The following is a 16,281-nucleotide window of genomic DNA, read 5'->3' on the forward strand; positions in this document are numbered from 1 at the left end:
CTGAATAAGGCATGTGGCTGATACACGGACACTGGTACCTTGGGCCTACCTGCAGAGAATTTTAGAAATCAGAATGGAACAAATCTTAAGGTTTGTTAACACTGAAGGACAGTGAGTCCTGAAGTGGTCAGGCAGTTCCGTTGTAAATCACTGCCAAGTGAATTATTTATTCTAGTAAGTGGAAACACTGAGGAATATGTGAATATGACTTGAAAGTTCATCCTGTTTTCATAATTCCAAACCATCTCCTAACCCTGCTGGGCTTCTAGGGGAGGCAACTGTTGTGGCTTTATGCTTTTAGTGTGCTGCTGGTTCAAAAATAGTAGTAATGAACGCAAATTAATAGTGAGCATATTCCAGGGGCTCTGTTAGCCGGTGAGGAGGGTCCAGCTGCACACTCTACTCTCTGTACTCCCACAAACAGCCTCGAGCATCAATTTGGTGCTTTTTATTTTACTGCTCCATTTAATAACAATAAATGCTCCCTGGTGTCACAGTCCTGGAAGTGACGTGCTCCTGTCACTGCAAGTTGAAAAGGGAGGGGCTGAAGTATCACACGCCCTGTTCTCCACCCATAAATTTTGTTTTTCAGTGATCTTTGTTTATAAACCTTTGGTTTAGTTGGGAAAGGTGTATCTCCAGAGATAACTGTATCTCTGCAGTAGGGAACGGTGTACCTGCAGAGAACTATCTGTAGTTGTCCCATTCAACTCTTAGAATTCTTTTCTAAGCTAAAATTTGGAGTTTGCTTTTTGTCTGCTTAGTTTTGGGGAGCCCTGCTCAGACCCAGCTTGCCTCCAAAAATGTCAGGCACTGGGATTGCAGAAGGCAGTGCTGTCCCCAGAGCAGTTCTGGGTGCTTGGATAGGGAGTTCCAGGTTTTATTTAGAGCTTGATTACTGTGATGAACTGTAACATTCTGAAACTCTGGTTTAAGGATCTGAAAAGAATTGGTCTTCAAGGGTTCTAGAATTTTTTTAAGTGATTTGTCAATGATTGTATGATTGGGCTAATTTTTCCTCTGCATGCAACAAAGTCAAGCAGTATTCTGCATTTTATCTAATTGTCTTGACCCAAGATGTGCAGGGTAGCCACCTCCAGCCTGTACCATCCCACTAGGCTCTTACTCTTAGCCTTACCCTATTAACAACGTTATTAATTACCGCGTTTTTCTAGCAGCCCCAGCCCCAGGGGCGGGCCCCGGGACTCGAACCTGCGGCCTCGGGATTCTAACCGGTGGCGCCGGGTCTCGAACCTTCAGCCCCGGGACTCGAACCTGCGGCCCCGGGTCTCGAACCTGCGGCCCCGCCGCCCCGCGGGGCGGAGCTTCCACCAACGGCGTGCGGCGGCGGTGTGTCGGGGCGGCGGGGGTAACGGGGGGCAGCGGGGGGGGGGGAGCGGGGCTGAGGGCACGGGAACCCCCGGCGTCGGGAGGGCCGGCCCAGCCGTGCGGGAGAGCGCGGGGGCCCCGCAGGCCGCCCGGGGAGGGAGGCCGGCCCGCCCGGCGCGGTGGTACCTCAGGGCCCCTCTCAGGCCTGGGCGAGGCCGCGGGGCCGCCCCCGCCTCGGTCCGCGCTCAACGGCGCTTGTCCTCCCTCAGAGTTCGGAGCAGCCTCAGGGGTGCTGGGCTCAGGAGCCTCCATGGTGGACGTGGCAGCCCCGAACAGGTCCCGGTGTCCGCGAATGCCTGGCAGCGCTCTGGCCCCCGGTCCCCCATGAGTTCATCACTGCTGCGCTCTTCTTCGTCCCAGGTAAAACATGAAAGTGCCGTTAACAATCCGCTCTATTTTTGGCAGGAAATTACTCATTGTGCTGCCGACGGCTTGAGTCATGGACCACAGGTGGTACCACTTTGTACTGCGGAGGGTTTCAAGCCAAGGGCCACGACCGTGAGGAACTTTTTGGAATGGTTTCTATTTATAATATAAACGTATTTCAACTTAAAATAAAACGCTCGAGTTTATTACCAGGGAACTTGTCGCTTGCTTGTGTTGAAATGCATTCCATATCTCACCTTTTATAGGCACTTAGCCCAGATCATGAGAACAGCATCATTAAGAAACAGAGACAAGAACTCCAGCTTTTAATTGCAGAACTGAAAGAGCGTGACAGGGAGCTCAATGACATGGTTGCTGTGCATCAGAGACACATCCAGGCCTGGGAAGGTGATCGCCACAAAATACTGACTTTAGCAGAACGATGCAGCTTGTTGACCAGTAAGTGTTGTGAATATGAAGAATAAGATTTTGGTCTTTTAAGTATATTCAGGTGCTTTGACCCCTCAGTAAGAGCTTTGCGTCATGTAAAGAACCATTTCCTACCTTTCAGCCTTTAAATTGCATTGTCTCTTTCTGAGACCTAGACTTCCACCATGGTACTGAAGTGATCTGATCTGGGAGGGGGTGTGATAATCAGAAGGCTCTTTCTCGTTTGAATGTGTAAATTGCTTCTGTGAATTCTTTAAAAAATAATCTGATTAAATAAATGTGGGGGAGAGAGAACAATTTGCAACTTGCTGGTGTGCTGCAGAGCCCTGTGCCCTGAGGTTATGCTGCACAGCTCTGACATCACCCACAAACCACCCAGTGAAACACCTGGCAGCTCTGAGCAGTTGTTCATTTCTGAATCGCACGATTTTAAAACAACTGGATTAAATTATTTCTGAGATTTAAAAAAAAAATCTTTCCGAGATTTAAAAAATTGCATGACGGTCTCTGAGCTGTTTTCTCACAGACAACCTTGTCTCCTTTCTTTTCAGGTGAGCTGAACAACAAAAATGCAATTATAAAATCACTGAGCAAAAGGTTAAAGTTCGTAGAATCTCAGCAGAACGACAGTCAGGCAACACTTGAAAATACACAACAGAAGTTTAAAGAGCTGACTCAAAAAGTAACAGATTCATCTGTTCACTGCCAGGCTCTGGAGGTAGGGGTCGAGTAATGCTCTGGTTTTGCAGTCTGTGCAAGTACAGGATGCCAGTGGCATTTGAGAATTTCACTGGTGAATAAATAACTCATATTAGGGCTCCTGAGTTGCATTTGTCTTTTAGTACAGTAATGTGAGATCAAAGTAAAGGTCTTACTTGTTGGGTAAAAAAAGAGGGTGAGGGGAAAAACTTTTCTAAGCTACAGTTTGGAGTTTGCTGTTTGTCTGCTTAGTTTTTGGGAGCCCTGCTCAGAACCAACTTGCCTCCAAAAATGTCAGGCACTGGGATTGCAGAAGGCAGTGCTGTCCCCAGAGCAGTACTGGGTACTTGAATAGGGAGTTCCAGAAGGTTTTATTTAGAGCTTGATTACTGTGATGAACTGTAACATTCTGAAACTGGTTTAAGGATATGAAAGTAATTGGTCTTCAAGGGTTCTAGAATTTTTTTAAGTGATTTGTCAATGATTGTATGATTGGGCTAATTTTCCCTCTGTATGCAACAAAGTCAAGCAGTATTTTATGAAGCATTTTGTCTGTCTAATTGAACTAAGAAGGACAGGGTGTTAAGACCCTTGATCACAAGCAAAGTGGAGAACAATTTTTACTCCAGCCCTCTTTCCTCCACCTTGCTCAGGATCCCACATTGCCACTCACAATGTTTAAATAACGTCATGGATGCATTTGCTGGAAAAAATACTGACTTTGAATCACTGAAGCAATAGCTGACACTTATTTCTGTTCTCTAGGAGAAAAATCAGGATCTCCACTGCTCAGTTTTGGAGCTGTCAGTTAAAACAGGCCAACTGCAAGCAAGAGAACAGGAGCTCCTCACTATGCTCAGGCTGAAGGTAACATCTGTCTTCTCGTGGGCACTGGATGTGGTCACTCTGCAGTGCAGTTGTTGGTGACTGTACCACGGGGGTTCTGTCACTCTTGACCTCTCTCATGTTTAAATCTTAGGCTTGTTTGAGAAGGGAAAAGTGGTCAACAAACAACAAACTGGTTTATTTTCATAAACAAGCCCATTTCCAGGCTTTGATTTTGGTTTTTGTTCCTCAAGAGCTCAAAAGAAAATCTATGAAGTCACTGTAACTACTGCAGTAGGATGCATTGTTGGTTTGTCAAAATCCATCCATAATATAAAAATTAAGAATACATTCTGTTTCCTGTTTCAGGACAATGCTTTAATTGAAACAACTGATCACATTAATGAGTTTACGTGCAAATTAAAAAAGCTGGAGAGTGCATTGCGTGCAGTGAAGTCAGAGGATTTCTGTCTCAACAGAGAACAGAAAGGGCTCAGATTGACACTGAAAGAGCTAATGCTTCAAACAAATAAGCTGAAAGGTAAATGTTTATTCTGGGTTCTTAATTTAGTGTAGACCAGCACGGTTCCTTTTCATTCTGGGAAATACCACATTTTGTTTTGTAGATGTCCTCTCTGAAAAGATGGAGGAGAACAGCAAGCAGCACGAAGAAATCCTTCACCTGAAACATGAAAATGGCTGCTTGAAGAGTGAGCTGGCACTGGCAGGTAAGGGTGGGCAGTTGGCTTTTCATGCCTTAGCTTTCAGCAGCTCAGGGACTCCTAGACAGCAATTCGCTAATATGTGTGAAGGAGGCAGCTTCTTATCTACCTTCCTTGCAGTTTAATAAAGGAATATCCCTTGTGTGCCATTCTTGTGTCAAAGCAATATCTGGGGCTTCTGCAGGGACAGTTCTACAGGGACAGTTTATAGAATCTTGTGAAAGCACAAAGTTCACCAAAATGATTACACGTGGAGGAATAAATGGCTCAGAGTGGTCTCTCCTGAAAACTTTTGAGTCTTTCATGTCTCCTCTTTTCCCTCTTTCCCCCATTCCTTTCTGAGAAAGTTAAATAAGTCAGTCAATGAAGCACATTATTGCTGCTAGTAAAATAAATCCAGGTACTGAGGAAAAGTTGAAGGAAAATACTTGATTGTTTAGTTGTCTTATGGGTTTGTGCTCTTTTTAATTGGGAGGGGAAACAGATCCTGTTGATCTTAAGAAAATGCTTTTGGTTTGGTTCAGTACCACCTTCTACTGCTACACAGCATTAGCAAAAGCACTTGCTTTTGTGTCAACTCACTGTGAGTAATTAAACAATGACCTATGTTTTGAAACAGTGGAGAAAGCCGAGAGGAAAGATGAACTTTATCTGTTTGCCAAGTCTAAACAAGCGCGGATTGAAAAGGAGTTATCCAGTTTGCGAGAGGTACAGCCCCGATCGTGTTCCTGCTCTGAGGTTACAAAAGCATTTTCAGGAACATCAGACCTGCTTGGAACAGTGCAAAAAACTTAGATCTGGCTATTATTAATTATTAATTAAGGAAAACTATCAAATTTTCTGTTTCTACCATGCTGGGGTAGCTGTACAATGTTAATTTTTTGGTGTTAAACTGCACAGCCCGTGGTGCCAGGCTGGGGAAGTCATGTGAAGGGCAGCAGGACTGGGGTGTACACACCTGCCCAAGGTGAACTCAGCAGCCTGAGGGACATGGTCTGCTGACAGATCAAGAGAGACTTAAACCCTGTGTGTTCACCTGCTCTCACTTGAGGTTCTCAAGGCATGTTCCATTTTTTTTTAATTGCAAATAATTGGTAGGTATGTTATCTTCTGCATTAGCTTCACAAAAAAATCCCCTGCAGTAAAAGCCAAATCCCATGATCACCTGCAGTTCTGTAACATTGAACAACATAACAACAACATGTACTAAATATCAAGTAACGGTAATGATATCGTATTTGTGGTGCCATCTTAGAAGAGCACTGAATTCTTTAATAGAAATCCTGTTTATTGCCGCAAAATGTTATTTTCCTAATACATGCAAAGATGTCCTCTCAGATTTGGAAGTCTGTGACAATAGTTTGGCTATGGGTATTAGTTTATAAAAAACACTTGAGGGTGTTTTTTGGAAGACAAGCGATGTTCCTGCAGCCCAGACTTTCACTAATGCCCATCCCTGTCTTTACCAGATCCTTGCAAAACAGAGTGACTTACAGTTCCCTTATGGCAACTCAGAGAGCCCTCAGGCCTCAAGGCAAAAGCATGAAAAGATGGCAAGCAAAAGGAGGTAAAGTAATCTTTTTTTTTTTTTTTTTAATAGTTTGTTCTCAGAGAGAGACTTCACTGTTCAAACACAACTCACATCCTCCCAGAGGTGTGTGCTGGGTCAGGGTGGCTTTGCTGGACTCGACCACAAACATCCAGTGAAGTTCTCAAATACCTTGTTTTTTATTTGATCAGGAGACACCATAAACATCAGTCAAAGACTGAAGTGTTGTGTCAGGCCAGACAGCTCATGATTTTTTAGAAAATGAAATAGTCTGGTGGTAGGGGTGTTAATCTGGCTTGCTCCTGCTTTTGTTTAAAAAGCGAAGTTTATTTCAGGAAGTAAACTTTAAATTAGGGAATTGGTGCACACCCTGGAGGTTCAGATAGAATCACCACACTGTATAAAACATGAGGAAATCTCAGACTGATTTTGGAAAGTAACAGCCAAATCTGGGCAGAGTTCTGTCAGGTTTTGGCAGGATACATCTGCCTGTTGGCATTTGAGCTCCCACAGAGCTGTGGCAGCAGCCTGTGTTAGTGTAGAGCTTTGGGAGTGCAGTGGTGGGTGCTCTTTACCTGCAGTGTTTCTGACTTGTTTTTATCGTGCCGTTGTAGCACAGGGGTGACATTCTCTGCCTCTGAAAGCCACAGCAAGACACACATGGGTAGGACTGAGGGCAGCCACAGGATGTACAAGGAGTGGGGAACTGCACCATTTCCAGAAAGTAGGGTAAAAACCACCCTTGAGATGTGTGGAGTAGATAATAGACAGTTACTGAATGCATCAGACTTGGAGGAAACTACCTCAGCCTTCTTAAAGCCGTGTCAAAAAGTTGTGAAAGGCTTGGCTGTCCTCACGGAAGAAGGAGAAAAGCAGGATGTTGCATCAAGCTTTGATGAGCTAGACAGTGAAATATTTCGTGAGGCAAACAATACAAGACCATTGAGAAACAGGGAAATTGGTGACAAGGAAGTGGAAAGCAGAGACCAGCAAACCTTTGAGACATCTATACCTCCCTATGAGCATTGGCGTAACATCAGAACTCGTGTAGATTTGCAAAGTACTTTGATCCAGAACGGCACCACGTCTGACAAAACTGGTAAGAAAAGTAAAACCTGGGAAGAGAGACCTGGAATTCAGTTTGGCCAAAAAAGGAGAGAGTCTTCTGGGATTCGCAAGTCTGAATCTGACTCCTGCATTGGGAACTCCAGCACAAGTGGAAGTGCCCGGTGGAAGCCAGTGTCAGATCAGGAATGGTTGGAGATTTTCAAACCCATAGAAAGAGATGGAAGCGTATGCAGTGGAAAAGATTGCAGCTGTTTGGATTCTACTCAATAGATGGAATGTGCCAGCTCATAAAGGTTATGAGCTTTTTACATTTAAGAGATTGGTATGAGCTGTAGTTATGTAGAAGCTTGGGTGTATAAGCTCTCAATAGCATCTCAAGTGATGTTTATAAAGTAACTGTTTTTTTAAAATTAGTCTACCAACTTGAAAAGCGGCGAATTTAAAATAAAAATAGCTCTTAAAGTATCATGATTCTATTTTTATGCATTTATTTTTTTCTCATCTCTTATCCTCAAGAGCTACGTGGGCAGGAGAAGCTGCAACACCACAGAACTTACCATATAAACTAATTGAGAAAAACACAGATTTTAAAAATCTTATGATGTTGCTTGTAACTCTGGTGGGTAAAATATGTTCTGCCCAGAGTTGTGCAGTGGTGTTTCTGTGAGGCAAGGAACAGATCCAGGTTTTATGTGATGCTTTGGTGACTGTGTTATTTCTGTTGAGAAATCACACCATGGCTGGGCACGAATCTAGGACAGGCTCTGAGCACAGGCTGCTGCCTCACTCAGGGCAAGAAACGAGATGGCAAGATTGAAAGGACAGCAATCTGTCCACTCTCCAGTTCATGGGACTCTATCCCTCTGTTTATGCTGGGGGAGGAAAAGGGCACATGGGGGATTAGCAGAAGGAGGTTTCTAATGCTCAGAAATGTCAGGAAAAGACTCAGGTGTCTCAGTGGTGTGGGAAAGTATCCAAGATAAAAATGCTGCTTCACATTTACAGGAGTGGCTTTATGCTTGCACAAGCAAAGGCATCCAGAGCTGGGGCTTGCTGTGGATTTGTTGTCTTGGTTCCTTTATCTCCTTTCAAAAAACTGATTTACCAGCTCTATTTCAGAAGGATTTCTGAAGTTATACAGAGATTTTGTAGCTGCCTTTTAGCCAGAGGAGAATCTTTCCAGCTGGTAGTTTGACAAGTACAGTAAATGAACAGCTGTTTAAACCTGCTGTGAATGTTTGCCAGCAAGTCTGCCCTACATCCAACCAGATTAATGTTATGGAACAGGGAGATCTGATGTATGGATGCTTTCAGTCTGCATGGCTTTTAAAACAGAAATATCATAGAAATCGCTGCTGCAGTGAGACAGACCTGTTCAGAAACAAGGTGAATGGGCAGCCACTGAAAAAGAATGCTGTCCTGGCACATTCCCCCAGGGCTTAGCTGAGCCTCATGTGTGGTGTGGGCTCTCTCTGGTTTCCACTGTCTCTAAATCATTCAAAGGACTCCCCTTACATCTACCCTGACCTTTCTTATCTATTCCCCCAGCAGCACCAATGACACACTGCCATCCCTCCAAATCCCTTCTGAGGCTGGATAATGAAAACTGCTTTCACTTTTTGTCCTGTCCTATTTGTCTTGTCCTTAAGTGAATTTTAGGGGAAAAGGAACAGTCTCAACCCAGACAGTGCATATAGAGCAGAGATCCCTCAGTGCGGGGGGCTGTGCTGCCCATCTGGGATTTGCTGCTGAACTATCCGGTTTTCTTGATGCCCACACTTGGTCCTGGGGCCCTGCTCATTGGAGATGGATTGGCTCAGTGCAAATCCCAGACTGTCTGCTCTCCAACCTCTGCTGACTTGGATTTGCCGGGGAACAAATCCTCTCCCTCTGAATGGGAGGAAGGCAGGAGTATTGCTTCTGAGGAGGGATTAATGGCAGAGACCAAACACAACATTCCTCCTGGGACTTGAATCTGGATCCTCCAGTTTTCCACTGCTGGTTTCGTAGTGCTGATGATGTAGTTTGTGTTAGGGAAGGGTGCTGGCACCTCCCTGTCGGCCCAGCAAATATTTTTGACATGAGTTCCTGAATTCTGGAACAGCCAACAAGAAGGCTATTTAAATCAAATACCTTCTCCAACAGCAAGGGGGATTGTGAAATCCCAGAGTGCAGGAATGGTTTCTGTGTGCTCTGACTTGGTGACTTCATTTATGTTGGACCAACATTTGCTGCCTTTGGATTTTTATCTCAATTCTTGTTTTAAAGGTGGAGCATCAGCAGGTAGTTAGTTGTTCAGTCTGGACTAAGCCACCTATTCCTGAGCCATCTCTCTGCCTCCAAATCAAAGCTGTTTCCCCCATCCCTCACAACCTGTGTGTTCTCCAAAACCAGCTGTGCCCATCACATCCCTTCCCATCCCTGTTCCAGGCTGCTGCAGCTTGTTCCCTCACGTCTGCACAGAACCTTTCCTTGTCAGCAGCACAGAAACATGAGCTTTTCTCTCTTAGAAGAGAGCCTGTTGTATCCCAGTGTTTTACTGGAGTGAAATGGGACACAGCAGACACTTGTGAGCTGGCCACTCTCATGAGGGCTTTTTCCCAGATTGAATTTCATTTAAAAATACACCTATTTGTAAGAGTCTTGACAGGCATAGAATGCATTGTTACACCAAAATATCTAAAGAGTATTTAATTAAATGTTATCAATTCAAAGATAGTATTTTCTCTAAAATACACATCCTTTTAAATTATTTACTGATCCAGACTGTGCTTCTGTTGTGTTCAGAAGTGTAATGATTATGGTTTGCTCCTGTATTTAAAAACAAATAAAGTAAAGCCTCTTTGGGAAAGCTTTCCTGTGATCTCTGAGGAGAGATGAGGACTGTAAAAGACTGTGAAATTCCCTTGTAAGGTACACCTACAAATATTCATCTGCCTAATGGTTGATTAAAACCAAAAAGGGACTTGGGTATGAGAGGAGTAGCAGAGTATTGGGAGGAACAAGTACTGCCTTTTGTGTGCAAGGTTAAATACACACTCGAGCACATGGTCATGGAGCTGATTGGAACTGTTTGAATGTCAAACCAACGTCCTCGGGGGATGAAAGTGATCTAAGGAAGCTGTTAAACACGGGAGGAACAGGGTAATCCCTGATGCTCCATGGTTTTCTTGGCTCAGGGCCCACGGTTATTTATGTTGTCCCACGATTTTCCCTTTGAAAGTTCAAAAAGGATGGTGATACTGTTTCTTCCAATGTCTTAATTTCTTTTTTAACAGTGAAGAAAACACGGGTGTGAGTTTCTACCACTTGGATTCTCCCCGTTTGACAACCGCCCAGGAGAGCAACACTTCTCAGAGATCTGTGGAATTCACTGGTGAAGACTCCCCTCTGCACATCAGTGACCTGGCAGTGACTAAGCCAACAAACAGATGCTGCAGTGCTGCCGTGGACACAGTCAGTATCTTATTGCAGAATGTCCTTGGTTGATTTTAAGGGGAATTATGACTGCAAATGTCTCCCGGCATGGAAGAACTAGGGACTCAAATGATGAGACAGCAGGCTTAAGGCAAAGGTGACAAAATACTTTTTCAAAATAGCTCCTCGTTGTCTCAATATGTCTTGGACAGCAAAAGTATAAATGAGTTTTGAAAATACATATATAAGCTTTTGGAATGAAAAGCTTTAGGAGAATGGATGCTGGCTAATAGGTAATTCCACTGAGTATCTGAGTACATGTGGACACAGTTATCAGAAGCTGTTGGACACTGTTTCTTTCCTGTTCTGCCTGGTTTTCCTGCTTTCTCATGTCTTTCTTTGTTCTGCCCTTTATCCCTGAAGTACTGCTCTTGTGTGTGCTCTGTATAAATGCATGTGAAAATCTGCTACAAAACTGGCACTAGCAAAGAGCTCTGTGTTTATTAGAAACACCAGCAGTTAGACAGGGCCTGTTACATTGCAGTGCTTTGAACTGAAACATTTCAAGATTAAAATGCTGATTCTTGGTGTGTTAGAACCCTTTGAAATATTCCATATTGGTAACTTTGTCTCCCTTTCTGTCTCCTCCAGGACACCAGTTCCATGCTGATGAAGCTGCATCGTGCTGTGGCTGAGTCTGGACAGATGATTGCTCGTCTGAACCTCAGCCTTCTCCCCCAGAGCCCTCACTTTATTCCAAAGAGCAGCCACATGGATATAGTATAGATTGTTCTCCCATAGGTTGAGGTGCTCAGGAATACTGATTGGGAACATCCTATCCCTTATGCTTGACTGGCACTCCATTAGCAAAGCACGAGGGGGATATTGTTTATAAGATAGAGACAATTCCTGCCTGCCTTAGCTGCAAGTACTTGAATTTTTTATAGGATTCTTTTAGAGGATCCTCAAGGTCATGACAGGATTTGACTTTTGCATGTGTCTAAACAGATGGAAGGAAGAAGTCATTTTGGGGCAAGCTGTAGGAGGCCTAGAAAAAAATGAACACTGGTTCTTTCTCACTTGAAACACTTGAGATGATTTCTCAGGCTCAGTGCACACTCACCACTCTGCTGCCCCAGAGGCTTAGAGTCAGAACTGCTTATTATTCTGTTCATGGAAAGGAGGGCAGTATAGGGAATAGGTGATATATAGGATAGTTTTGGGTATGAATTTAAACCAGACACGCAGCTTTAATAAATTTAGGGGGTTTGTAGGTTATTTTCAGTTCCTTCATTGCAGGGTCAGAGCATATACTCAGTGGTCAAAAAAAAAAAACCTGTATGTGGCTGTCTGGCAGCTTATTTTATGAGCATGAGCACTGTTAGGGAGTTCTTGTTGGGTATGTGGACATAATTGTGGAATAATTGGAGAAGGAGTCACTTGCTTGTTTTCATAAATAAGAATTTCTACCCTGTTTGACAAGGAGGTTGTACCATTTGTCACTAGAAATGAGTCCACTTGTACTGATACACATCCCAAAGGGAGGATTTAGGCTCTTGGATTTAGAGCAGGCTGCTTTCTCCTCACACATCACTTCCCTCTGAAAATACTGGACTCCTTTTAGCCTCAGATGAACTTGACCAGAACAACGTTTCTGTAAGTAACAGACAAAGCAATTTTTATAACATTCAGAACCATAAACCCTTCGCTGTGCTGGGACTGAGTGAGTGAGTGTAAAGGTTGTTGTGCCAACGTTTGCATAAACTGAAAGGAGATTTTGTTCGGCAGCTCCTCTGCAGGATTTCATTCAGCAGGGAAGACAGCAGCAGTTTAGTCTTTTGCAAATCCATGTAGGAGGATTCCTGAAAAGCTCCCTACAACACAGGGCTTGCTTGTGGCTCCTGCCCAGCCCCATCAGCTGTCTGGCTCCTGCTGACTGGTTGGCACGTCACAGCTCCGGCTGCCCATGACTCTGCTTTAGAACCTGAGCCTGCATTTTTGAGCTTGGAAATTGGCTTCTCGTTCAGAACTGGGGCTTCAGTGGATAGAACATAAAGCAGGCTCGTGGGTACTGGGGGAGCAGATCCTGAGCCACATCTGTGAAACTTTGATCTACTTTCAGAGCAGTTCTGGGTAAAAACTCGTCAAGCGTGTTTTAGTTAATCTATGCAGGCCGACTAATCTGTGCTTAAAACCAGGCTTACCTGGGGCGGTTTTAAACTGAGCTTTAAAACATAATAAATACCTTAGAATTTAATCAGTAAGAATTTGTATGGGTTGGATTCTGTGCCCTGCTTGGGGGAGGGAGGAGAAGAGGGAATTGAGAATGCCAGCCTGAACCTGGCAGCTCTGGAATTTCTATTCTCTGAGTCCTTTGATTTCCAGGTAGGGTTTTTGCATTACAATATAGACAACAGAACTTGCAGAAACTCTGCACAAAAGCCAGTTATCTGCTGCAGAAGAAAGAGATGCTAAGCTTCCTTCTTAACTTTTGATGTTCCATGAGCATGAAGGTGTTTTCAACTTGATCTTTATTTGTTTGCTTCTCTTTTTATAAATGCATCTGCAATATTAATACGCATTATGGATTTCTGAGATGAGCCTGGCACAGGATTCTAAGTGCATTTCCAGTAAAACTCTTGTGAGTACTGTAACAGCAAATAGATATTAAGGCAGCAAATAATTCCTTTAGTCAAATAATTAAACTTTCCTCGTGCATGTTCCTCATCCTCTGGGCAGTCAGATCTCACAGCTCCATTCCCCAGTACCTGCAGGCTGCTTATTGTAGTTAAAGCCCTTCTGTGTGTTACAGATAACAGGATCAAGGATGTGAACATTGTTGAATGAGAGATTGGGAAGTGTTTTCCAGGACCAAGGCCAAGGGCTGTTTTAGAATATTGTTCCTGGGCTCAGAGCCCCAAAAGTAGAATGTATTGAATAGAGCTGTTTCAGAATATCCCAAGCAGCCTTGCCCACAGCAGATTGTTTTTTCTTTTGGAATCAGGAAATTTCTCACTCTCTGATTATTTGTTCCCCTGATGTGGATTGGATGCTTGCAATAGGCACCACATTGTCTGGTTCTGAGGACAAAAGAGTAACCAGATATGGTTAAGATCCTGAACACCACTTGAAACTGAATAAGAACCAGCAACAATGAGGAGAAAAACCAGCAAAAAAAAAGAAATCTTCCAGTGCTGACACAACCAAGCTCCTGCCTGCAGAGGGAGGGTATCAGAGCCAGCTGGGTTGTGAAGCTTTGTGGCTTTCTGGGTTTCTCATATAGATCAGCTTCGATCCAGCAGGGAACTGGTGCTCAGTTCCCTCTCAGATATTCCAACTACAGTCCCTGAGCTGTTTCTCCCCTGTGGAGCCAAACCCTCTGTGCCCCGGGGAGTGGGGGTGGTTTGTAGCACCCTCACATTCTGCTGTTCCTGCATTAAGCCTGGAGACACTGAGTCTTCTCCCAAAATCCATCGTGTCTGTGGAGTGCAGCTAATGGGGCACTGGGAGGAGGTGGATGCTGAGTAGCTGGAATGCTGAAATGCTCCTGTGCAGAGCTGCTCTTTTCCTAAAAAGAGCCCTGAGGTAAAAGCAGCCAGAGGTTTTATAGGTTGAAGCCAACACTGTGAGTTGCATCCTGAAACCACTGATGTTCAGAAGTTTCAGGAGCAAATCCCCAAAAGTGCTGAGCCCTGTGCTGAGGCAGCAGAGTGGGGAGTGTGTGCTGAGCCTACAGAAATAATCCCATTTGCTTCAAGTGAGAAAGAGCCGGTGGAACAAACGCACCCACAATCCACTGTATGTCCATGACAAGAGTTAGTGACTCTGCAAGTCACTGCCTAATGCACAATTCCCATTTTCTTTGTGTGTTAAAAGGCACTGAATGGCTGTGATCGGATAAATCCGAAGCAGAGTTGGTAGCAGGTCCAGAAATAACAACATTTGTGCAGCTTCATACACAGAAGTGACCAAATTGATTTTGGTTGTGTTTGTTCGGGTTTAAAATTGCTTTGAAACCATTTGAGGGCAGGTGCACTGACAAACATCAGGGTAATTTCCTCTCTGGCTGCCAGGGATTGAGCCATTCTCATCAGTCAGTTGTTTTGTCTTTAGAGGGAGATTGGGTGGGGGAGAGTTGAAGAACTGAGGAAAGCAGTGAGTAAAGGGCTATATTCAGTTTTGGACAACATAGCATGTGCCACTGCTCCTAAATGGTGACTCAGGGACTGGCCAGGGACACAAAGATCACTCCTTTTCACAAAGCAAACTGGGAAGCTTTTATTCCCAAACACCCCTTTGGTACCCCTGAGACTGTGTCTTTCCGTAAAGTGCTTTTACCTTTCTGCTGTTTATATTTTTACTCTGTGTTCTTATTCTGTTTGCAGTGTAAAAATGTGTGTATTTTTACATGTGGTTGCTTTATATATTTTATATATTTTAAAGGAAACGTTCCTGCTTTTGAATAAAAATCTTTTAATTTTCTGTAGTAGATTAAGAAGTTTCTAACACAGAAGTAATTCTGAGGACTCAAGATCAACCCAGCAGTTACAATGGAAAGTTACCTCATTTTTTAACATGATTCTCTGAGTGTCTGAAAGACCCACAAGTGGTGAAAAGATGTGACTCTGCGGGAATGTGTTTTATCTTGAAATAAAACACAGAATTATGCCAAGATTAACAAAGCTATTTTTATAGCTGAGAGCTCAGGTTAAACACTAGCTTGTTTTTTAAGAATCTGAAGTGTGTAATTGTTACAACATAGGAAGTATTTTTTTAATCTTTTTATTTTTTTATGGTGGCTCAGAAGTATTTATAGAGTATGACACAGCCAAGTATGCTTTTTCTTTCTGTTGTTAGTATATTGTTTTTGTTCTGGACTTCTTGCCTTGTGCAGAGAGATGAATAATGTTTATAGGAAGTTCCCAATTAGTGTTGTAAGCAGGAACTGGGAAATGAATTGAAATGGGAGAGCTGTCACCCACAACATGGGCAGAACAACTCTTTCACACTCAGGAGCTGGTTCTTCCAGCAAAAGTTTATAGGATCAGGTGTGTGGGGGCTCTGTTTGCACTGTAGAGCAGCAGCCAAGCATCATGTGACCTTTTTTTTAGCATTTAACCTGGTTTTATCTTTGCCTATTGGGCAAGACACATTCTGTTATCACAGTTTGAACTTATTTTTTAACTAAAAGATCAAATAAGATAATAAAGGTGATACTTTGCTGTGTCTTTTTTGCCTGTTTAACACACTGTCCAACATATTTAGTACTTAATTCCTGATGGTTCTGAGCACAGACACAAGCTGGCTGGTCGGTCCTGTGCAGGTTGGGAGCAGTTGGGAACACCTGTGGCAAGTCCCCAGAGCTGTGCCAGCGTTTTTCCTGCGTGGGGGCAGCCAAGGGTGGGAGTCTCTGGCTGCATCCACTGCCACCAATTAATTGCAGTGAAACACAACACTCCATGGACTCCCCTTGTTAACTCTTTCATGTAGTTTTCTGCTTTCTCTTTAATTACCCCGATGACAACCTTTCTTTCAGGTCCTAATTGCCCCAAAATTAGTTGACCAGTTCTGATCAGAGCAGCTGACTGAGGGAAGCTCAGCTGCTCCATCTCTTTGCCAGTTTCCACAAGCCTTTGTAGTGCATTTATTCCTCTACCTGTACAGAACCTTTCCAGGCTCCATACTCAGAATCTCCTGCTGTGGCTATGACAAAAATTCCCCCTAAAAAGCCAGTGATAACAATACCATGCTGCTCACTCTGAAGCTGCCCAGCAGCTTTACAGAGAAATTGGTGCA

The 16,281-nt window shown here is 43.8% G+C and overlaps 1 protein-coding gene across 2 annotated transcripts; it reads left to right on the forward strand.

Annotated features, from left to right (window-relative positions):
- Nucleotides 1-58: 58 nt before the first annotated feature.
- Nucleotides 59-15,711, forward strand: CCDC62 (coiled-coil domain containing 62). 2 transcript variants are annotated; one of them, XM_018076447.2, is made up of 11 exons: nucleotides 59-90; nucleotides 1,599-1,749; nucleotides 2,022-2,214; nucleotides 2,757-2,923; nucleotides 3,670-3,771; nucleotides 4,099-4,270; nucleotides 4,356-4,457; nucleotides 5,071-5,159; nucleotides 5,921-6,018; nucleotides 10,347-10,524; nucleotides 11,137-15,711. In XM_018076447.2, the coding sequence occupies exons 1-11, from the start codon at nucleotides 74-76 to the stop codon at nucleotides 11,269-11,271; spliced, it is 1,404 nt and encodes a 467-aa protein (XP_017931936.2). In that variant the 5' UTR covers nucleotides 59-73; the 3' UTR covers nucleotides 11,272-15,711. The 2 variants fall into 2 exon arrangements, with proteins under 2 accessions (XP_017931936.2, XP_017931935.2); XM_018076446.2 differs by lacking the exons at nucleotides 10,347-10,524; nucleotides 11,137-15,711 and adding an exon at nucleotides 6,615-7,524.
- The last annotated feature ends 570 nt before the right edge of the window (nucleotides 15,712-16,281 follow it).

This window comes from Manacus vitellinus, unplaced genomic scaffold, assembly GCF_001715985.3.
Source record: "Manacus vitellinus isolate BGI_N305 unplaced genomic scaffold, ASM171598v3 scaffold_31_pilon, whole genome shotgun sequence".
Classification (NCBI taxonomy): domain Eukaryota; kingdom Metazoa; phylum Chordata; class Aves; order Passeriformes; family Pipridae; genus Manacus; species Manacus vitellinus.

Excerpts from the sequence above, each read along its gene's own strand:
- CCDC62 (XM_018076446.2), top strand. Across the intron at positions 3,772-4,098 it reads TCACTATGCTCAGGCTGAAG|GACAATGCTTTAATTGAAAC; the intron begins GTAACATCTGTC and ends TTCCTGTTTCAG. Across the intron at positions 5,160-5,920 it reads AGTTATCCAGTTTGCGAGAG|ATCCTTGCAAAACAGAGTGA; the intron begins GTACAGCCCCGA and ends TGTCTTTACCAG.